At 36.3% G+C, this 14,151-nt stretch overlaps 2 protein-coding genes and 1 long non-coding RNA gene across 5 annotated transcripts; 1 reads left to right on the top strand and 2 right to left on the bottom strand.

The window, feature by feature from the left end:
* Positions 1 to 1,867: 1,867 nt before the first annotated feature.
* On the bottom strand, positions 1,868 to 3,233 carry LOC113286452. Its single transcript, XM_026535076.1, has 2 exons — positions 2,452 to 3,233; positions 1,868 to 2,261 (listed from the first exon to the last, which is right to left on the bottom strand). The coding sequence occupies exons 1-2, from the start codon at positions 2,599 to 2,601 to the stop codon at positions 1,992 to 1,994; spliced, it is 420 nt and encodes a 139-aa protein (XP_026390861.1). The 5' UTR covers positions 2,602 to 3,233; the 3' UTR covers positions 1,868 to 1,991.
* Positions 3,234 to 4,991: 1,758 nt separating this feature from the next.
* LOC113290169 (photosystem II 10 kDa polypeptide, chloroplastic-like) lies at positions 4,992 to 14,109 on the bottom strand. 3 transcript variants are annotated; one of them, XM_026539722.1, is made up of 7 exons: positions 13,868 to 14,109; positions 13,629 to 13,779; positions 11,413 to 11,478; positions 11,219 to 11,274; positions 6,824 to 6,920; positions 6,637 to 6,689; positions 4,992 to 5,298 (listed from the first exon to the last, which is right to left on the bottom strand). In XM_026539722.1, exons 3-7 carry the CDS (start codon positions 11,455 to 11,457, stop codon positions 5,130 to 5,132), a joined length of 420 nt encoding a protein of 139 aa, XP_026395507.1. In that variant the 5' UTR covers positions 11,458 to 11,478; positions 13,629 to 13,779; positions 13,868 to 14,109; the 3' UTR covers positions 4,992 to 5,129. The 3 variants fall into 3 exon arrangements, with proteins under 3 accessions (XP_026395507.1, XP_026395508.1, XP_026395509.1); XM_026539723.1 differs by lacking the exons at positions 13,629 to 13,779; positions 13,868 to 14,109 and adding an exon at positions 12,391 to 12,486; XM_026539724.1 differs by lacking the exons at positions 11,219 to 11,274; positions 11,413 to 11,478; positions 13,629 to 13,779; positions 13,868 to 14,109 and adding an exon at positions 7,512 to 8,006.
* On the top strand, positions 5,855 to 6,457 carry LOC113290170. The gene is made up of 2 exons (XR_003331446.1): positions 5,855 to 5,975; positions 6,115 to 6,457. It is a non-coding gene; the product is annotated as an uncharacterized LOC113290170 (long non-coding RNA).
* Positions 14,110 to 14,151: the final 42 nt, after the last annotated feature.

The following is a 14,151-nucleotide window of genomic DNA, read 5'->3' as shown; positions in this document are numbered from 1 at the left end:
GGGTTTTTTTTATCGGAATTTTACTCATCTAACTGTTAAAAGACCGTAATATGTCTTTCTCACATAAATACCATCCGAAGTATATATTAGTTGCACAAATAATTTGTTCTTAACTTTTATTTTCTTTTTATAAAAACACGCTTTGTGTGAATTGAAAACACGCAAACTATTAGTACAAGAAAACAATAATATTGACCTAAGAAAATTACACAAAATTGGTTAAAAAGACCAAAACCCATAATTCCTGGGTGAAACAGACTTGTAAGTTTTGATACTGTTTATATGGACAGGAATCAAAAAGATATTGTTCAAATATCCTGTTTGGTTATTCCACCCAGAATTTTGTTTCTTAATTAACTGGAATGGACCAATATTCCATTATCTTCTTTAAATGTTACCGAGACCTTCGATTCAAAGAAGAACGTGATTTTTCATCCTCAAATATATTTTTTTTCTTCTCCTCCGATAACTCATCCCGAATTAGATGATGATAGATAATACTATATTGAATGAGGGCTGAAAAAACATATATTTTCAAAGTCAGGACGAAAAAAACAAGTCTTGATTTAGTTTATATTTCATAAATGAACTACAACAACAAATTTAACACATGATGAAACCTGAATAAGACTAGGCTCATCCAGTGGCAACACATGATGAAACCAATTTCATCCAGTGATAACACGTAGTAAGACCAATTTCATTCAGTGATAACACATGATGAAACCAATTTCATCCAGTGGAAACACATGGTAAAACTAGGCTCATCCATTGGCAACACATGATGAAACCAATTTCATCCAGTAACAACACATAGTAAAACCAATTTCATCTAGTGATAACACATGATGAAACCAATTTCATCTAGTGGCAGCACATGATAAAACTAGGCTCATCTAGTGGCAACACATGATGAAACCAATTTCATCCAGTGATAACACATAATGAAACCAATTTCATCCAGTGATAACACATGATGCAACTAGAAAACAAATATCAAAGTGTATACCAAGATGAAAAATTCAGATATAATCAAAAAATAATTAGGGATGGAAACTTACCGATTTGAGCATGTATACTTCAATTCACACAAGACCCTAAGTTTTTAATTTATGAATTTGAAAAATTTCAATTAAATTAGGGTATTAGAAAATTCTTTGTCGATTGGTGGTGCTGTTGACGATGGTTTTGGAGAAACACGACGATTGTCGACAGTGGTGGTAGAGAAGGTGGTGGTGGTGATGATTTAGGTTATGGCGGTGGAGAAAGTTGATGTTGTTGATGGTGGCGTTGGTGTTTTGCGGCAGTGAAGATGTTATTGGTGGTGTCAATAATGGAGGGGAAGAAGATTACGATGTCGATGGTGGTGGTGGCGGTGGGAATACTGGAGAAGAAAAAACCGGGTTTTCATAGTTAAAGTGAAATTACTGAAGCTTTTCCTTTTTGTATCGGAAGAAGATGAAGATTAGGTGGAGGGTATAATAGTCTGTTTTAGAACGATGTGTCTCTCGTCCATTTGACCCAGATCAATATTTTGCCCATCCATATCGACCAGGTTTGATGTTTGTCCATATAACTCATTTTCTGAGAAAATTAAGGGTGTAAATGTTAAAAATGGTCACAATCTCCGTGTAAAATGGATGTCACTCGGACAAAAGATATTTACAAGAGGTGGGTGCAGCAACATCGTAAAGAGAAAAGATGGTAACGAAGATCCACTCTTATAAAGCATTTGGTGCAAGTGTTCTTTTATTTCTTATATAAAACATCTGCCATCATATGTGGTTCAAACGTCCAATACAAATAAAAATTATATTCTAGATTCTAGAAGTCTTTAAAAGGTAAGGAACATCATAATAAAATGACATGGCCTTTAAATTCTGAATGTTCATTAATAAGAAAGAAAATATATACAAAGGTAAAATCCCTAGACACCCCACGCTGAAATCCAAAGACATCCACTACCACGAACGTAAACAACGATACAACTTCTAGCGGAGTGCTATTATCTTTTCCAAAGAAAAGTAATTTTCATAGGATCCCTGGGGTGGATAAAAATGCTCTTTGAATGTCCAAAATCTTGTTTTTGGAGAGTTATTCTGAGTTACGTTAACATAGACCTCCAAACCATTAATGGTTGGGTTCTCCACCAATTTCCTGCAGCTATTGCCCAACTCTAAGTCCAAATATTGCAACTTGTTGACATCTTCAAAGAGAACTTGTTCATGCTTCTTCCACGCAAAAGGTGCAATTACTTCAATCTAACAAGGGAGGAAATGTACCCTTTAGTCTTAGGAAATCAAAACAATCCGTATATGTTTTTCAACCATACAAATCCAATATCCTGTCATTCATTCTAGAAAAAAAAAAGTAATCGAAATACAAAATTTCATTCTAGAAAAAAAAAAGTAATCGAAATACAAAATAAAGAGAAACTAAAACTATACTCACATAGATTTCAGCCGGACCAAGTTTGTATACTCGGTTGATGAGACAATTCGTGATCCCGAGAGCATAAATTCCTCCAAAATCCATTTCCTTCACCGCAGTCTCAAATAAATCCTCTAACCTATTTTCATCTGCATCGAAGCTTCTATACATATTTAAGATGCAATAAAAGTTTTATGGCCGGGGAAATAGGGTGCTTTTCTATTTAGTGGCCTGAGAACTAGAAAATTTTGAAGGTTTGTTGTGGTGAATGATTTTGCAGAAGAGGGAAATGGAAAATTACGGTTATAATAACGATCAGAGTTGAAGAAGACTTGGCTGCTTTAATATCAATGATTGGTTTTGAAGAGCCAGAGTAGACTTTCCAAAATGGTTAGTTAAGTGCAAGTTAACTACACAATTAAATAATCAGGGGAGCTAATCTCAACGGTTTGATTTTTCTCGACTGTCCAAAATCTTATCTAAAATTCAGCCGAATGAAGCAGTCAAACAAGTTTGAACTTTGAATACATTTAAAAGGATAGTTAATGAATGATTTCATATGAAATGTAAGAAAAAGTCTAGACTGGGTATACGTTGTTTATAAGGGAATGTGCTTCGAGAATGTTGCTTGGAATAGTCGGACACGGCACAGCTCGTCTCGCGCAACAGGATTTAAGAGCTACTTAAAAGTTGAAACCAGAGAAATTTTGGACCGGAGATGTGTGTTAGTTTAGTCTGTAGAAGATTTCACTCTTTCAAAATCTCTATTCCACGAAATTTCAGCGGAAATGGATCATTTGTCCAAATATTTTTAAATCACGGTTCAAATGGAGAGTAAAAAGTAATTTGGTGAAATGGTTAAAAAAAAAAATAGCAAGGATGAAACTGGATTCATCCTAGTTTAAATAGAAGGATGAAACTGTATTGTAAATTAAAAATAAGAAAAAATATTTGAAAATGGACACGATGAAACTGGTTACATCCTGACTATTTTTACATTTTTATCCATTTAAACAATATCAAAATCTAACTGTCCATTTCACCCAGGAATTGTTGATTTTGATCTTTTTAACCAATTTTGTGAAATTTCAAGATTCTTGATGCTAGTTTTAAAGTGGATGCCAGGAAATGAAATGAAAATGGCGAAAAATTGTCAAAAAAAAAAAAAAAAAATGAACTCCAGAAGCTAAAAATGGCCGACTGGCGATGAGACTCAACTCAATAAAAATGAAACAACAGTCTGAATTTATGCGAAACTGTCCCCAAAATTTGTTTTTACATTGTAAAAGAGACTGATAATAGATCAAAATAAGGTTTCTGAATTTATTTATTTTTGCTAATTTACAGATAAAATGGCTTACAAAACAATTAAAGGGAAAATAAAAATTGAAACTAAATTGTTGCAAAACTTTAATCAAAATTTCAGTGCTACCGGAGAACATATATTATGATAAGTGGGAAATACAAAAGAACTTTCATCGTCGACTTTCTGTAACTGCATAAGTACTTTTACCATATGGATTTCTTCACACCAGTCTATCCTATTTTACTTTTCGCGATTCCAGAACAGAAAAAGAACAGGTTAAGGTTGGATCTAAGATCACAGATCCATTCTTCTGGACCATACCTGTTCCCCTTAAAGCTATTTGTGTTGGCAAGAAATTGTACTTTATCGAGAGAAAAAATCATTGTGTGTAATATTGACGTAGTTATTGAAGCTGTTGAAATCGGCAGCCATGACTGGATTGCGATGGACTGATGGTGATAACCAGAGGGAGATCTGTTTGTTGTTGATCTTTAGGGTTTTCTTTTCTTTCAGAGACAGAGGAGGCTCTAGGTAGGCGCAAATGAGGGAAAGCTTTCCAATTTATAAGGCTTAGACACTGCCAACAGAAATTAGGGTTATTCGTGATCGTTGATTTTTTGGTTTGCAATTTTGACCGGCCCGCATAAAGTTTGGTTCAATTGTATTTTTTGGTACACGTGGAAACCTTCACAAGGTTTTGGTTATATCGAGGCTCGCCTGAGTCAAGTAATGATCGAGTATAATGATACGCTGCAACATCATGTCCAAAAGCATGAGACTCGTTTTGGGATGAGTTTCGGAATCTGGCAGTGCTGAAATTCAGTGCCAAAATTGAAGATGCACGTTGCTAATTATTTGCACCTGTTGACTAGCATTCCTGCTAGTCTATTTTATTTATTTTTTAGTCTATTTGTTTATAGTCCCAAATATTTGCATGTATATCCGGTACCTGAAATCCTGAAATGCAGTGTAGATGTGTGCTAGCTAGTTTGTTCGACTCCTGGAGCATAGTTTTCCACATTACTTTATGACCACGATTCACATCTATGATCAGACGCATTAGTTTATGCCCACGATTCACATCCATGATCAGACCATCTCCGGTGCCCATGCGACCTAGCCCCAACGTTTTAACTTTATGGCCTACGTTTTGAGGTTCTGGTAGCCGGGAGGTAGCAAATTCGGCATGTGAGAAAGCCAACTTTTTTTTTTGATGAAAATGAGAAAGCCAATTAACAACCCAGGGTACAGAACCAGGACTAGTATTTGATGCAAGTTTCGAAGTGCAAGAAATGAATTCCATATGAAAATGGAGACAAAAAATCATTTTTACCAGTACTGTGAATTTTTGTCTCCATTTGCCTAAAACAAATGAATTCAACGGTCTATGTCACTATGATTGCCTAAAAGAATGAACTGTACTTGGAACTCTCGATGAAATCATTTGCATTCTATGACTTGCAAAGTCCTCTTCTACCATTGCAAAGCAAGCCACATCCACAACAATGTACGAGTCTATGTAACCAACATCCAGCTTGGTCCTGTAGTTATGTCCCACGAGTCTGTAATTAAAAGTGGTTGGTATGTTAGCCAATAAATGCCAGAATATAGTCCATCCAATGAAATGTGGGATGTGCCCCCTTCATTTCTAGCCACTAACCAGCCCATATGAGAACTTTCTAATATAATGTAATTTATGTGTGTGCGCCTCTGGCTATTAGAAAAAAAAGTGCGTGAATTCCCATCAAACAAACAATTAATAGCCTAGTTACTTATTTTAATAAATCTACATATCAGTTGTTGTATCAGATTGATGGAGTCTATTTTTCCTGGTAGGTGTAAAATTGGAAACTTTAATACTATTAAAGTTAACAATTCATTTACACATGTGGCTTGTAGGAGAAAATTGACCCGCTTAAAATCAATCTAAAGTTCAGCAATCAACAAATCGTTTCTATCCGTGATTCAGAAGATCTGACGCCATAATTATCTATTAAAATAAAAACAGAAAATGTCCACAAAAGGAAACTCAAAATTTAATTATTTATTCAAAGCCAACATCCCGTCAAAGATTACTGCGCCGTCTGAGCATATTGTATTGAGAAATAGACCAACTCTTGAAACCTATATAAACCCAGTTTGATAATGAATCTAATCATAAGCACTAAATCACACACAACTCAATCAACAGACATAATAGATTGATCAAGAAGATTTGAAATGGGAGACGAATGCCAAGGTCAGTTTCATTTATACGTTGAGCTCATATATAGTACTATAATTTTAATTTGCTCTTATGTTTTATATGTAAGTTAATATATAATATAGCTAATTGTAGTTACATACGACCAAGACTAAATCTGTGCAAAATTTAACAGGTAAGAACTCATGGCCTGAATTAGTTGGGTTTGATGGGCAGACTGCAGCAGCCAGGATCGAGTCAGAGAATCCTAACGTCAATGCTATTGTTGTTCAGGAAGGATTTAATGTAACCACAGACTATAGGTGCGACAGGGTTTGGGTCTGGGTTAGTAAGGCTGGAAAAGTGACAGAAACACCCATCATTGGCTAGATTGTATAGTTTGATTACTTGATGCATGAATCACGTAAACTCTACTGCATCCATGTACGTGATCGTAATAAGTTGTTATCATATCATTACTAATAAGTTGTGTGTCCCCCTAAACAAATTACTATCCAATAAAGCTTGAGTTTATTAAAGAGTATAGCGTTATGCATGGAAACTGCAAGAACATAAACAAAATTTAATTTGCAGGTTAAGTTCTTTCTGTTACATGTACTTTGTTAGCTTGAGTAATATGTTGCAACAGAAAAATCACACATGCGGTTCAAACATTGAATTTAAGACAAACAAAGTGATTTTCTATGAAATTGCACACCTGTATCCATTGACGTTAGCACCAATTTTGCCTGTGGGGTAAACACCCTTTGCCTGCATCAATATCCATCAAAAGTCAAACACTCCTAAACATTATACGGAGTATATAATCAAATGCAACAAATAGAATTTATTTCTACGTAATTAATCCAAAAGATTGTTAGAATAAAGTGGAGGAAGAATCAAACCGCGGGTTTTCTTCCAGATGCATCAGCACCTCTCTTCAAGTTCATGCCACCACCAGTTCCAACAATTTCACTGCTCAACATTAACAAACCCTGCTCTCTGAAGAGGAAAAATATACAAGGAAATATAAATCATCTGATGGTCTAAGTGGTGTATCTTGTGCCTTGGTATAATTTCAAACCAAAAGAATAACACAGTATATATGAAATCGCTACAGGCAATAGCTATAGCATGCTATCAGGGTTACTGTTCAGTATCACGATGCCTTGGCCGATGCACCCTCTATTAGGCTGTGGCCAATGACCACACAACTCTAAGCTACCGTGAATTACATGATTTTAGGTTGTTTACACAGTCCATTTTTGGAAATGATTAAAGATTCGATAGTTAACATAAGTTGTGTAAGGGCAGCTTCAAAGTGATACAATGATTAACCTCCCATGCATACGTTTCTCGGAGTATATTATATGTAAAACTTGAACATTACTACTTAGTGAGCTTTTATCATGTAAGCTAAAGCTAGTGGTAGGAATCTCTGATGAGTTCAGAACTTCACATACATTATACGTGGCTTACTTCTAAATTGGTCCAACAACCGCATATACAGATTTGAGATCAACCCAACCATATAGTGTATCAGTTTTGATCTTCTTAATTTGATTGGCAGAAGCTCAGAGGACAGTGGAAGACCTTGCTACAGAGGGAAGGCCTTGAATACTATCTGCCATTCTCTCTTGACATGGAGTTTTGGTTTCAAACTCGAAGTAGCCATCCCTACTGATCCTGCCATTTCAATTCCCATAGTCCTTCCTCTCTGAACTTAGTTTCTTCGTACTGATTTATTGAGCTGCAATCAGATTAGATGGATGATATGACAAAATATTGAAAAGCCTACAGGTGGTTCTGTAACTGACCTTTCTAATATAGGATTAACAGTCGCTGTGACAATCGTTTACCCGATGTCACAACTAATCAAATCAAACAATAAAGTAACAGATAAAACAAGATTTATGCTAAAATCATAAGTAGAAAATAAAGTGCAGAGAGACACAAGCATATAACGTGGTTCGACATTAAATGTCTACATCCACAGGTAAAGAGGGTTTTTTGCCTCCGGATGTGAAGAGTTTTTTCCTCCATTCTAACCTAATCTTTACAGCTTATAAAGGAAGGGTAAAAGCTAGGATTTACAGATAAACTCAGCTTAGGATTGAAGCAGTCTTAGAGTCGATATGGTGCACCGTCGTAGAGTTGTATCTTGCTTCGGCTCCTAACTGCTCTCCACGTGCAGCGGCGGAACTATATGTAGATTAAGCCAGCCCAAAGTCCAGCAAAACACAATATTTTACCATGGTTTTAAGTTTGAAAAAAAATATTCATGCCTAAATCATAAGCTTGAGCCACACCTACCAATCTAATTGGTTTTCAAGCCACCCCAACCTTCATTTTCCAGCTCCGCCACTGTCCACGTGTTCGGTGCAGATTCTGGTATTTACAGTGTTTAAGGTTTTGATCTCTGGACCTGTGAAGGAGAGAAATACCCAAGTACTTTCCCCCCTGACCCATGATCTTCATGTGTAGAATGTTGGTGATATTGTCTCTGAGAGATGGAGGAGTTGAACTGTTGAAAAAAATTGTAGAATTATGCTAATTGAAAGACTGAAGGTTTGAAGAAGTTGTCACTAATGTCTCATTTGTCGCTAGCTATCCTGGAGCTTTGCTGGATGGTTCAACAACTAAAATTGTCTTTCTGAGAAGGGTCAAAGGTAATTCTACGCTCCTTTTGAATTATGGAAGGTTCCCATGGTTGTAGTCTTAGTAACCTCGGAGCTCATGCACTATATGGATGAGTGATTTCCTACCAATTAGGATATTAGATACCTGAATCTGCACCTAACACGCGGAGAGCAGTTAGGAGCCGAAGCAAGATACAACTCTATAACAGCGCGCACCATATCAACTCTAAGACTGCTTCAATCCTAAGCTAAGGGTTTATCTGTAAAATCCTAGCTTCTACCCATCCTTTATAAGCTATAAGAGTTAGGTTAGAAGGGAAGGAAGAACCTTAGTAGCTAGGAACATGAAGAGTCATCACGAATCTCAGTGAAAACCGTGAATTTGCGTTCCGATTGTCACAAACACATCCTAGAGAAAATGATAAACAAACTACAGGGATAGCTGAGGAAGTTAATAACTCAAGCGGGCAAAACAACCCAGATTCAATCGGTGCTTAGTACCATGAGCCTGTACCAAATGCATCTGCTCAAGCTCCCTCAGATAACAAATCAACAAATGGACCAACGGAACTACTGGTGAAATGAAAAGCCAGGTACTAAATTTCTACCCTAATCTCCAGGGATAAAATGAGGCTACTTCGGAGGTTTAGGTCAGTAGAATCTTCAGCACTACAACTCTGCATTTCTATCTAAGCTTGCTTGGGAGCTTCTGCATCACATTATGAAAGAATCTCCTCCACCAGTTCAAAATGAAAGCTGGATATAGCAAAGCATCACTGATGGACTGCGTATCATAAATGGATATGCCATATGGCTAGTTGGCGATGGAAAAAAATCAACATTTGGACCCACAACTGGATACAGCTTTGGATCACCCATTGCTATCAGAAGATGAGTTATTCTCATACATCATTCAACATCAGCTTACTAGTACGAAGACTCGTTCATCCATGCATACTAGCATTAGTTCCATGCATAATAATGCTCACTGGACTTATCCTCCCACTAATAGCTTAAAAAATAACATAGGTGCTTCATTTCATCGTAAATATCTTTTTTTCCTGAATTTCCAATCTAACCAGAGATAATGCAGGCAAATTTCTTGCACCCAAAGGACTTATAGAAGATCCCAGCATGCCAGTAAAGCTGAGTTTTGGGCTATGCTTGAAGCTACAAAATGGACACACCAACAAAACTAGAACTACGTGGTCATTTACACCATAAAACTATAAAACTGATAATGAGGTTTGAGCAGGTTCCTCAACTACAAAAGTCATCAACCACCATAGCTAAGTAAGCCTCATTTACAACACAAATGTGCAAGTCTATGCAGCCAACATCCTACTAGGTCCCGTAATTATGTCCTAGGAATCTCTAATCAAGTGACTGATAATGTTAGCCACGTATGTCAGAACAAAATGTCCTTCCAAAATGAATCGTGGGATATACCCTTTCATTTCTAGCAATTAATAAGCTAGCCCGTGATGTGAACTTTCTTATGTAATGTGATTTATGTGTGCTCAGGCTTCTACAATAAACACTAGTGCCTGAGTTGCAATCATACAAACAATTACTAGCCTAGCTACTGGTGTTAATAATTAATCGATATATCAGTTGTTGAATCAGATTGATGGAGTCAACTTTTCCCTGGTAGGTGTGAAATTAGAAACTTACTATGAAATTGTAGAAAATTGACCCGCTTAAAATCAATCAAAACTACAGCAGATATTAATTGTTTTCTATTCATTAATTGTTTTCTATCCATAACTCAGAGGAAAATAATAAAAATCAACAGCATAATTATCTATTAAAACAAAAACAGAAAATCTTCATAAAAAAATGTCATATTTCAATTTATATTCAAATCCATCCATCAAAGATTACTGCACTGCCTGAGCATATTGTATTGAGAAATAAATCCAACTCCGGAAACCTATTTAAACCCAGACTAGTGACGAATCTAATCATAAGCACTAAAGCACACACAACAGAACTAACAAACATGGTAGATTGAACAAATTTTAAGATGGGAGACGAATGCCAAGGTCAGTTTCAGTTATACGTCGAGCTCATATTTAGTATAACCTTGATTTCCTCTTATGTTTATATGTATGGAAATATATGATTTAGCTAATTATCTCGTAGTTACATAAGATCAACACTAAATTTGAACAGATTTAATTGGGTTCGATGGGCAGATTGCAGCAGCCAGGATCGAGTCAGAGAATCCTGACATCAATGCTGTTGTGGTTCAGGAAGGATTTAATTTAACCACAGACTACAGGTTCAAAGGGTTTGGGTCTGGGTTAATAAGGCTGCAATACTATGTAGTTCGACTACTTCATGCATGTATCATGTGTGTTCTACTGCAGCATGTACGTGATCATAATAAGTTATTATCATAGCATCACCAATAAGTTGTATGTTCCCCTGAGCAAATTACTATCCAATGAAGCTTAACTGTTTGAGTTTATGAAGAGCATGGTTTTAATTGTGCATGGAAACTGCATAAACACATAGACATAAGCTAATTTGCAGGTTAAGTTCTTTCTGTTATAAGTACTCTGTTAGCTTGAGTTCATGTTGCAACAAAAAGATTCTAACAGTTCAGTCATAACGAATTAAAAACAAACAAAGTGATTTCTTTCGAACACCGCGCACCTGTATCCATCGATGTTACCACCACATTTGTCGCTGTACTGATAGCCACCCTTTCCCTGCACAAATTCATTCATGAAACGTCAAATAACCATAAATGGTATATATGATTTACTGCAATAAGTACAGTTTAATTCTACATAAACTAATCAGAAAGTTACTACACATGCTAGAAAAAAGTGGAGGAAAAATCAAACCGTGGGCTTTCTTCCAGATGCATGAATACCATCCTTCAAACTCATGCCACCATCAGTCCCAACAATCTGAAGAAGAAAAATGTATACGTAAATATGAACCATATTATGGTCTTAGTGGTTTCTCTTGTGCCGTGTTATAAATTCAAATTGAAGGATTAAGGCGGTATAAATGAAATACCACAGCCTACAGGCGATAACAATCTCCTCTATAGAATGCTATCAAGGTTACTGGTCAGTTTCACTAGGCCTTATCTTATACTCCTCTATTAGGCTTGAGGTTTACGACTACTCAATTCTAATCTACCACAAATTAAGTCTAAAACATGATTTTTTGCTGTGTACAGTGTCCATTTTTTAAAGCGATTAAAGATTTAATGGCTGATATAAGTTGTATAAAGTCTGCTCCAAAGTGATGCGATGGTGAACCTCCCACGCATACCTTTCTCGGAGTAAGTTATACCTAAAATTTGAACACCACTACTCAAAATGCTTTTCTCACTAATCTAAAACTAGCGGTAGGAAGCTCAGGTGAGTTTCAGAAATACGCATACATGGCTTACTATTAAGTTGATCTAACAACCACAGACAGACTCGCATAGAACAAAAAATTAAATTAAATATAAATATAACAAAATCATGGAGTACAATAATAAAGTTTGAGATAAAACCATCCAAATGGTGTATCAATTTTGATATTCTTAATTTGACTGGCAGAAACCATGTGGAAAGTGGAAGACCTTGCTAGGGATGGAGGCCTTGAATACTGCCTTGCTTTCCCCAGTCTTTCCTCTCAGAACTCAGCTTATCTGTGTTGCTTTAATGGGTAACACTCAATTCAGATGGATGATATGACAAAATGAAAGTCTAGAGGTATGAGTGACTTTTCTACTATACTCACCCAATTAGGGCATGAGCTCTGCAGTTACTAAAACTACAACCATGGAAACCTTTCAAAATTCAGAAGGAGAGTAGGATTACCTTTGGCAAGTCTCGGAAAGAAGGATATATCACTGTGTCTTTTCTAAGTCTGGTCTTTCATCTAAAATTGGGATACGCAGCTACACATTACCCTTCATGCTTTTGTATAGAGAACATTATATAAAAGTTGTGTCATAAGATGGATCAGGAAAAGCGAAACTCAATGAATTTTGTCTAGTTAAACGTTAAGAAACACAATTACATGGCACTAGCTACAGAAAAAAATGGTAAAGACTGATTAGAATCATGTTTTATCCCAAATAGTGGAATGATAACTGGCGATGGTGTTGACATGAGATGAGACAAGCTTACAGCTTGACCACACACTCAGTATTAAGTATTAAAATGAATCATTTCAAACAGTTCTTTTCCTTGATAACCAAACTTACAAACTCAACCAAGCAATTTGCTCTTCCATGTATATTAAAAAGAAAAAGAAAATAAAAATAAAAAGAGCAAGCATTGCCACGACCACCCTATGGGAAGCAAGTATGTATGGGATGAGTTTTTGCCCAAGTCTTCTTCTATTTGTTTCTGACTGAAACTTCTTTCCATTTTCTTTTGCCGAGGTTTCAGGGGCTTCCGTCCACTGACCCAATCAAGTAAAGAAACCAAAGAGAGTAAGGCTAGTGTGAGTACTTTGCAACCATCGCATTTGAGGTTGATTTGATTGCCTGAGTTCTAAATCGTGTTGATAGCGATACAATAATGAAGCCATATCATCATTAAGACAAAAATCTAACAAACTATCGACCAAGCGACAACATAATGATCCCGGACAGCCTGATCTGATACCAAACTGCCGAGAATAGATTTGAAAGTTAAATGAATACTGTATATGCCTTGAAAGTATATAAACTTGACCTACTTCTTAAAACGAAATACTCATTACAATCTATTTAACATGCAACATTCACTTCATCTCACAGTCAACAGACATCGTTCGAGTACACTTTCGCACACTATCACTTACTTGAGCAACTTCCTTCTATCTAGATTAGAAATAAACATTCCAGAGACAGTAATTGCACAAACATTATCTACTTAAAAGGAAATTGTAGTGATGAAGCCGGTTAAATGGTGTGAAGGAAACCACAGAAGTACAATGATACATATTGCTACAATTGTGATGGCAGACTGCCAGACTCCCCAGTAAAGTCAGGGTTCAGGCTACATGCAACAACTTCCCATGAGAAGATGAAGACCCAATTTCTGGAAATGAGACTAAGAAAGGGCACCTTAGCTTGAGGAATGTGTAATAAAGATCAGTCTTCATAGAGCTTGACCCGCGTATTCCTATTGAAATCAGGAGCAACTTGAGCAACCCAACGCTCTGAAGGTTCATTAAAATGTGATGATATTGCACTCCTGTCCTGTAGCTTCCCCAATCTGCAATGAAACAAAAGAAGACGATTACAACTTGGAACATCTAGGGATACCTATTGATTTCCAACATCAAAAAAGAGAACATATATACATGAGATTTTGTGATTGTTTAAGAGAATGGATCGATGATGCCATTGTTGATTAGGGTTTTGAAATGTGTTGATACTTCATCAGATGCGATATGTCTAGATTCCTTCTCGGCATTTTCAACCATTGTAAATAAACCCTGAATGCTAACTCTTTCCGGTTGTAGAGCAGAATCAAGAAAAATGTGGGTGATATAGAGGAGATGAAGAGGCAAAATACTGCTGCTCTCTATTTGGTCGCAGCGGGTTTCATTTGAAACCTGTTTTGAGGCATACTGGATTCTTTTTG

This window comes from Papaver somniferum, chromosome 6, assembly GCF_003573695.1.
Source record: "Papaver somniferum cultivar HN1 chromosome 6, ASM357369v1, whole genome shotgun sequence".
Classification (NCBI taxonomy): domain Eukaryota; kingdom Viridiplantae; phylum Streptophyta; class Magnoliopsida; order Ranunculales; family Papaveraceae; genus Papaver; species Papaver somniferum.
Note: the sequence above shows the minus strand (reverse complement) of the source record. Positions and strands in the feature narration are given on the sequence as shown.

Excerpts from the sequence above, each read along its gene's own strand:
- LOC113286452 (XM_026535076.1), bottom strand. The coding sequence starts at position 2,601 with ATGTATAGAAGCTTCGATGCAGATGAAAATAGGTTAGAGGATTTATTT. Across the intron at positions 2,262-2,451 it reads TTGGTCCGGCTGAAATCTAT|ATTGAAGTAATTGCACCTTT; the intron begins GTGAGTATAGTT and ends CTCCCTTGTTAG.
- LOC113290169 (XM_026539722.1), bottom strand. The coding sequence starts at position 11,457 with ATGAGTTTGAAGGATGGTATTCATGCATCTGGAAGAAAGCCCACG. Across the intron at positions 6,921-11,218 it reads GGTAACATCGATGGATACAG|AGAGCAGGGTTTGTTAATGT; the intron begins GTGCGCGGTGTT and ends TTTCCTCTTCAG. Across the intron at positions 6,690-6,823 it reads CATCTGGAAGAAAACCCGCG|GCAAAGGGTGTTTACCCCAC; the intron begins GTTTGATTCTTC and ends ATATTGATGCAG.